The 8,649-nt window shown below is 44.8% G+C and overlaps 1 protein-coding gene across 1 annotated transcript; it reads right to left on the bottom strand.

The window, feature by feature from the left end:
* Positions 1-5,784: 5,784 nt before the first annotated feature.
* On the bottom strand, positions 5,785-6,914 carry LOC103299129 (patched domain-containing protein 1-like). Its single transcript, XM_054718928.1, has 2 exons — positions 6,844-6,914; positions 5,785-6,601 (listed from the first exon to the last, which is right to left on the bottom strand). Exons 1-2 carry the CDS (start codon positions 6,912-6,914, stop codon positions 5,785-5,787), a joined length of 888 nt encoding a protein of 295 aa, XP_054574903.1.
* Positions 6,915-8,649: the final 1,735 nt, after the last annotated feature.

Raw genomic sequence — 8,649 nt, 5'->3', positions numbered from 1 at the left:
AAAGGCAGCTTCAGTGCACCACATTCCCTTTTATTTTATCACTAGAGGCCCGGTGCATGCTAGCTCCTAACCGCTCACCTGCCTTCCTGCCTGATCGCCCCTAAACACTCTGCCTGCTGGCCTGATCATCCCCAACTGCAACCCCTTGTGGCCTGATCACCCCTAAATGCCCCCCACCAACCTGATAGCCCCAAACTGACCCTCCCCCACTGGCCTGCTTGCCCCCAACTGTGCCCCCTTGCTGGCCTTATTGCCCCAACTGCCCCCCCCCGCTGGTCTGATCACCCCCAACTGTGCCCCCCTTGTGGCCTGATCACCCCTAAATGCCCCCCTGCCAGCCTGATCTCCCCCAACTGCCCCCCCCAGCCTTCTCGCCCCCAACTGCCCTCCCCTCCTGGCCTGATTGCCCCTACCCACCTCTGCCTCAGCCCAGCCACCATGACTTTGTCTGGAAGGACATCTGGAAGGTCTTCCGGAAGATCTCCCGGTTTAATTAGCATATTACCCTTTTATTAGTATAAATCAGAGGTCCTCAAACTTTTTAAACAGGGGGCCAGTTCACTGTCCCTCAGACCGTTGGAGAGCCGGACTAGAGTTTAAAAAAACTATGAACAAATTCCTATGCACACTGCACATATCTTATTTTGAAGTAAAAAAACAAAACTGCAAAAACACCCGCATGTGGCCCACGGGCCGTAGTTTGAGGATGCCTGGTATAGCTAGTAATGACTTATTGAAATCATTATTATTTTCCAGCTTCTTAATCTATCCATCATTTAGAACTTTTATTACTATACTTATCTTTATTGTTGAAAGTTTTACAGTTGTCTCCCCTATTTTTCCCCCATTGACCCCATCCTCCCACTCCTGTCCCCTCCCCATGCCTTCTCCACACTATTGTCTGTGTCCATGCCTTATGCATATATGCATATAAATTCTTTGGTTAATCTCTTCCCATCCACCCCCACCCCCACCCCCAGGGTCCTCAGTCTGTTGCATGCTTCCATGTCTCTGGCTCTATTTTGCTTGCCAGTTTATTTTGTTCATTAGGAACCTCTTTCATTCTTCGTGAAGACATTCTTTCTGTAGCACCATGGTTTCTTTTTCTAAATTGGACTGTGCTTTCCATGCCTACTTCGCAGTTTTAATCCTGGAGATTTTCTCACTGTTTTCATGACTTAAGTCTACTATTTCTTGTTTCCCATGTCTTTTTTTTTTTTCCATCTCTTTTTCATTCTGGGATTTGCCCTGGTTTTGCTGGAGTACATCTTCAAGTAACATACTAAGAAAGTGTGTGCAGTAAGTGCTATTTTGAGTTCTTACATTTCTGAAAATACCTTTTTGTACTCATAATTGATTGGTGATTTGGCTAGGTTTTAAATTCTAGGTTCAGAATAATTTTCTCTCAGAATTTTAAAGTGTTATTTTAGCATTCACTATTGCTAATGAGAAATCTGATTGTTTCTTTATGGGTAACCTACTTTTTCTTTCTGCAAGCATTTATAATTTTCTCTATTTCTGATAGTATAAAAAGCATTTATAATTTTCTCTATTCTGATAGTGTCTAAGTATGAATCTTTTTTCCCTTTGGTCTTGAAGTTTGGGTCTTCTCTTCTCTGAATTATCTGTTCCTCTGTGGTTAATTCTGCTTGCTTATCTTGGCCATTCTTTTCAAAATACTGTTTTTCTTCATATTTCTGATGGTTTTGAATTGTTTCTTCATATTTATAAATGAAAAAATAGGTAGTTAATATTGATTCCTCTATGCTATGTATGTAGATCCATTTTCTCACTAGCTCTCCACCCTGAATATAGTATTGGACTAAATGTTTGAATAACTGATCAGGGCTTATAACTTCCCTTTTTTAAAATTTTAATATTTTTAAAAATTTATTTTTAGAGAGAGGAAAGGAGAGGGAGAGAGAGAAGCATCAATCAGCTGCCTTCTTCATACCCCCCCCCCCATCAGGGAGGGAGCCCATAACCCAGGCATATGCCCTTCAGTGCAGCAGATGAAACCCAACCAACTGAGCCACACCGGCCAATGCTAGCAGCCTTCTTTCTATCTTTTTTAAAAAAATAGATTTTATTGATTTTTTACAGAGAGGAAGGGAGAGGGATAGAAAGTTAGAAACATCGATGAGAGAGAAACATCGATTCAGCTGCCTCCTGCACACTCCACACTAGGGTTGCGCCCACAACCAAGGTACATGCCCTTGACCGGAATCGAACCTGGGACCTTTCAGTCCACAGGCCGATGCTCTATCCACTGAGCCAAACCGGTTTTGGCTTTCTATCTTTTTTTAAATTATTTTATTTATTGATTTTGAGAGAGAGAGAGAGAGAGAGATTGATTTAGTGTTCCACTTATTTATGCATTTATTGGTTAATTCTTGTATGTGCCCTGATCACGAATCAAACCCGAAACCTTGTCATATTGGGACAGTGCTCTAACCAACTGAGCTACCAGCCAGGACCTGGATGGCTGCTTTTTAGCTTTGACTTTTCAATTGCTTTGTGAGGGTCTGAACAGGACCTTTTGCTGGATAAATGAGAGCCTAAACTCATTCTGCTTCAAAAATAAGGGACAGCCAGGCAGTTTCTAATCTTCCTAAAGAAGACCAACAGAATTTGCCCTCAGGGCCCGAGGTGCTATCTCTGTCTGTCTGGCCCCACTAACATACATAGATCACCAGGAATCTTCTCTGGTCCCCATAACCAACTTATATGAGAGCCTCAGAGATAATTTAACAGGGACTCTCCCTTCCCTTTGAGGGGCCACTGCTGTCTTCTAGGCCTTCTATAGGACCAGTGCTTTTAGGAACATGAAAGGCAGGGCAACTAGCCCAACTATTAAAGATGAGTTGTGGCACAAGTTTTCTAGGTACCCCTTGTACAGACAGATACAAAAGGGGGAACTCCGGTAAGGCTGGCTAAATCCAGAGGCAGACAAGGGATTGGTTTTGTGCAGCATAGCATACACCTGTCTGAGCAGAGTGAGCCCCTTGTTCCAGTGCCCGGCCACCACTGTGACCCTGTATCTACAGGACACAGGGTAAAACTCTATACCCAGGTGTCACCTGGATGGCAGGATATCCCTGTGGAGTAGAGTCCACCTGTCTGAATTGGGTGAGTCCATCCTCCCCATGACTGGCCATCTCTGGATCATTGTTAAGTCTGCCTTCAGGGCATGGGTATTACTCCACACCCCAGGAATTTCCCTGGCAAAAGGGAACCTGCCCTACTGTAATTCTCAACCACAGGACGACAGCCCAGGACAGCCCAGGGACTAGCAGGGATGCCTCTAACTCTTGGCTTGGAATTTCTTTGTCTCTCTGTAGATGAGAATACAGTATCTCGAGATACCCCTTTGGGTCCCTTAAGCTTCTTTTACAACATAGCCTGGCCCCACTGTAAAGTGGGCAATGGAGAGGTTTGGCCAGTATGGCACTGTTAAGTTTAATGCTATCCTGCAGTTAGACCTGTTTTGCCACTCCAAGGGAAGTGAATGGAGAATGAGGCCTTTTTAGATCAATGTGTTTTTTTCATACATGCAAGCCCTTATGGCTCCCAGGAATGACCCTCAGCTCTATGCTACCTGTAAACTAGATCTCTATAACTGCTACAGAGCCTGAAAGAAAAATATACTCAAATAGAAAGAAACATTCCAAAAATGGATGAATAAATTTGTTAGTCCTTTGCCAACAGTTGCCAATCCTTAAGATATCAAACAACTGCCCTTGTCTTTACAGGACCAGATGTGTGGCTCCAGAATGTCAAAGCCCACTAAATCCTTTTACCTTCCCCAAAACCTCCCCCTTTCAGCTCAAAAAGCTTATAGATAATTGGCTTTATGAAACCAAAGTCCTAGGGTCTTTGAAATGCAAAATACCTGGTCAAAAACTCTTATCTAGGCCATCTTTTATTTTTTAAGTATGTTTTTATTGATTTCAGAGAGGAAAGGAGAGGGAGAGAGAGATAGAAACATCAATGATAAGAGAGAATCATTGATCGGTTGCCTCCTGCATGCCCCCTACTGGGGATTGAGCCAGAAACCTGGGCATATGCCCTTGACTAGAATCGAATCCAGGACCCTTCAGTTCACTGATCCAAACCAGCCAGGGCTCTAGGCCATCTTTCAGAATGCAAGTTTCTGGGAGTAATCCTTATTTAAAAGAAAAAAAAAACACATTAGCCAGTGCTAAACATTGATTGCTAAACAAGTCTTAAGTTTACCTACTTTGGGCCTTTTAGTACAAAAAGGTCAGGAAATATATTTTAAACTATTAATACATATTTTATACTTTATTAGAAATATGTCTCTTAAAAATATGAATGTGGCCCTAGCCGATTCGGCTTAGTAGATAGAGTGTCGACCCTCAGGGGACTGAAGAGTCTCTGGTTCGATTCAGGTCAAGGGCACATACCTCAGTTGCATGCTCAATCCATGGCTCTCATCTGGGCATGTGCAGGAGGCAATGAATAGAATCGATTTGTCTTTCTCACATTGGTGTTTCTCTCCCTCTGTCTCTCTAGCAGCCTTTTCTTTAGACTTGGGTTTGGAGGCTGCCTTTGGGCTGGGGGACTCCAAATGCCAGATTAAGAAGAGTTTTCATTACTCTGGGGCAGCAACACTTATACTTACTACCCTTTAATTTTCTCCAGCATTTATTCTGTTTCTACTGAGTCCTCTTCTTTTTTCTGTTTCTTTCTTTCTTTTCTTTTCTTTTTTTTTTTAACTCAGTAAAGATTGGGTTAATTGTGCTGAGTATGGGGATGATGGGTGGGGGAATCATGGAGAGCCAATGGGAGCATTTGTTTCATAGACAAGCTTTCAATTTACCCCCTAATTTTCAGAATCCCTTCTTATTTTGACCTTGAATACTTGCCAGCTCTGAAATGGGAGCCTTTCTGTGATTCTGCCAGGTGCATTGGTTTCTTCCATTCTGTTTCATCAGTTGACACATTTGTTAAGCCCATTTTCTTCACTGTTAAGGGCTTATTCCTGTGCTCTTGGCTGGAATCGAACCTGGGACCATTCATTCTGCAGGCCGACACTCTATCCACTGAACCAAACCAAGTAGGGCTCCTACACCATCATTTTAAAACACTCTCCTGAGTTCACAGCAAGGACAAGAAAAGTTTCCTTCTATTTATGTCTCACTTGTTGCTTTTAAAATTCTTGTACATTTCCTTATGTCCTTTTGTGTGATGTTCACATCCACTCTATCTAGAGGGCAGGGAAACTGAGGGTAGCAGACACTCAGTGCTCAACCCACATGCCCTCCCATTCACCATTCTGAAGGTCACTGAAGGCTTCTTACTGCAAATACCTGTAACCACAGGGATTTATCCAGCTGTAGAAATGTGCTGCGTCTTCCCTGTGAAGAGCTTGGGTGTTAATGACCCTGGGACATCTCTCGATGATCATGCACAGGGCTTCTGGGTACGCAGCCCAGCTCCCAGCTTCCTCACTCCTAAAGGAGGGCCTCTCTGTGGAGTGTTCTCTGAGGTCTTCTCCCAAAGGTCCCGTGTGGGATTGAGCCACAGATGCCCGCAGCAGTAACCTGTTCATTCACATGCCCTGAATTGTCTTCCTACCCCGTCTCGGGTTCTCATTCCCACACTAGGGCTTCCTGGGCTCACCTCTCAAATAAATTACTTGTATCTAAATCCTTGTCTCACAGTCTGTTTCTGGGGACGCTCTACCTAAGACACTATGGCACAAAGATACATATCTGCTAAATGCCACACGGCTACTTAATGGAGAGCCAGGGCTGGAGCTCATGACTTTGGACTTCTGGCACCTCTACCAGATAAGGCTGCTTCTTGCTGACCACCAGGACTTTTTACAATTGGTCCCAGGACTTCTAGGCAAAAGGAAGACACTGAAAATGAAACAAAGTTGTTAGATGGCTGCTCTTCGCCTTTTAGGAACCCAGTCACCATTACCAGCAGGAGGAACCTGAAAAATGAAGGGCAGTAATTACCTAGCATGACAAAAGGGACACCCATGAAGGTGGAATTGTATTTCCCACCAGTGAGATTGATGATCCCAGCTGCGGTGAGAGTGACCAGGATTATGGTCACCAAGCCGAGTTTGCTGCGGACACATTCCTGCATTGAGCAGCAGAGGATGGCCATGGTGACCACCATGATCAGGCTGGTGACCAGGTAACGTTCTGATACGCAGCTGGTCTTCTGGAAGTCTTCCATCATCGAGGAGGACGTGTAAGGGTATATTTTGATTTTGCTGTTGGATTTCTGGAATAGTTGGACAGTGTTGCAGAAGCTGGACTTTGACCTCTCAGCCACCATGTCGTTGAGGCTGTTGATTGACTGCAGGTAGTAGGTGAGCTGGACGGCCTCTGCTGATTTCACCTGGTCCTTGCTGTGCACAGTGACACCTCCAAGCTGGTGCCCATTGTACATGGCCCTCCCGTTTTTTAAGTGAATGATCGGGTATGTGATAGCAAAATTGGTCTGGTTGGTGGCCCAAACATTCTTTAGCTCTTCCAGCACATGCACTATGTCATCCACGATGCAAGTCTTATCATTATTCATGACACATATGTGGGCAAACGTGTAATTGAAACCAGGCCTTGGGCCGAAACCGGTTTGGCTCAGTGGATAGAGCGTCGGCCTGCGGACTCGGGGGTCCCGGGTTCGATTCCGGTCAAGGGCATGTACCTTGGTTGTGGGCACGTCCCCAGTGGGGGGGGTGCAAGAGGCAGCTGATCGATTTCTCTCTCATCAATGTTTCTAATTCTCTATCCCTCTCTCTTCCTCTCTGTAAAAAAAATCAATAAAATATATTAAAAAAAAAAAAAAAAGAAACCAGGCCTTGGAACCTGGATCTTGGTCACAGCAGCATGCAACTTTAAGATCAGGTTGGTGTGATGTTGGTCCAGCATGTTGGCTTTCTGGAAGGAGGTGACGATGGCCATAGCGCCCTGGGGTCTACAGGTCCTAGTAGAGCGAGTGCTTGGATTGGTTGAACAGAAAAAAGCTGTTAACAAGGTTGCGCTCGATCTTGGCGAGGCTGTGCTGGGACGTCAGCAGGTGCTCCATGCTCTCCTCGACCTGGTAGCGGCTGAAGCTGGCGCAGAGCAGGATGGAGATGAGCATGGGCGCTGAGGCGAAGACGACTGAGTGACTGGCAATGAAGTGGCCGAGCTGGGGGAAACATGTCCTCAAGCCCCTGTACAGAACCTGCCGCAGCATCCTAGAGCGGAGAAGGCGCGGGAGAAGGGCCAGGAGCACGCTAGGCGCGGGATGGGGCAAAAGCGAAGCTGAGACCCAGAGTTCTTCCGGAGCCATGGCACCACCATCGGGAGTCCCTGGGGCCAGAGACAAGCCCTCCAGCCTGCAGCCTCGCTGACCCTGAGAGCTTCCCAGCTTGGAGGCCTCCGTGCTGCCCCCACCCCGCCCTACCCCGTGAGCCCTCCCCACCTTCTGCCGCCTTCCCCCTCTCTCATTGTTTTAATTTGTATTTCTTAAATGTGAATGAGGTTGAGCATTTTTAAATGTAATTTCTTCTGTGAATTGCCTGTTGATGTCCTTTGCCCATATTGTTTGTGTTTATTGGTTTGTAAGAGTTCTTTTTATATTAAGTATCACAATTCTGACTCTGGGTTTCTATCATTTATTATTTGAGATATGCAGAGTGACACAAAAATTAGCAAGCTTCTTTTTTTAAAATGTAAATTGTGACAAAATGAATTCAGTATGTAACATTTCTCAAACTAATCTGACCACAGAACTATTTTTTTCTGGAGTATCTTTTTAAAAATATATATATATTTTTATTGATTTTGGAAGAGAGAGAGAGAAACAACAATGATGAGAGAGAACCATTGATTGGCTGCCTCCTGCACATCCCCACAGGGAATTGAGCCCACAACTCAGGCATGTGCGCTGACGAGGAATCAAACTGTGACCTCTTGGTTCATAAATCAACGCTCAACCACTGAGCCAGTCTGGCTTGGCTTTCTGGAGTATCTTGAGGAACTAATTGTATATTCAGCATCCAGTACCTAGCATATAGTAAACTCTAAGTAAATATTTATTGAATAACTGAATGAATATATCTGTTAATGCCTAATAGATAAGCATTTTTGTACCTAATGTATGGTACTTGGATAGATACTGTTCACATGCAGAATTACTGTATTTCATCTAATCTAAAACATCACTGACTATAGGATGCACCCTTGTTTTATGCACCACTAAGAAAGAACAAAATATTTCCCATTAAATTATAAAACAACATTATTTTAGCTTTTAGAATTTATACCTTTGAGAATGTTCTTTAAGACCTTTTTAGAAATGGATTTTTTAAAATCATATATCACTTTTTTTCTGTTTTATTTATTTACTAGAGGCCTGGTGCATGAAATTCGTGCACTGGGAGGGGGGTCCCTCAGCCCAGCCTGCACCCTCTCCAATCTGGGACCCCTCGGGGGCTGTCCAACTGCCAGTTTAGGCCTGATCCCTCATCACAATCCGGGACTGCTGGCTCCCAACCGCTCGCCTGCCTGCCAGTCTGATCACCCCTAACCACTCCCCTGCCAGCCTAATCGATGCCTAACTGCTCCCCTGCTGGCCCGATTGCCCCCAACTGCCCTCCCCTGCAGGCGTGGTCACCCC

Source organism: Eptesicus fuscus, chromosome 1, assembly GCF_027574615.1.
Source record: "Eptesicus fuscus isolate TK198812 chromosome 1, DD_ASM_mEF_20220401, whole genome shotgun sequence".
In the NCBI taxonomy this organism is placed as follows: domain Eukaryota; kingdom Metazoa; phylum Chordata; class Mammalia; order Chiroptera; family Vespertilionidae; genus Eptesicus; species Eptesicus fuscus.
Note: the sequence above shows the minus strand (reverse complement) of the source record. Positions and strands in the feature narration are given on the sequence as shown.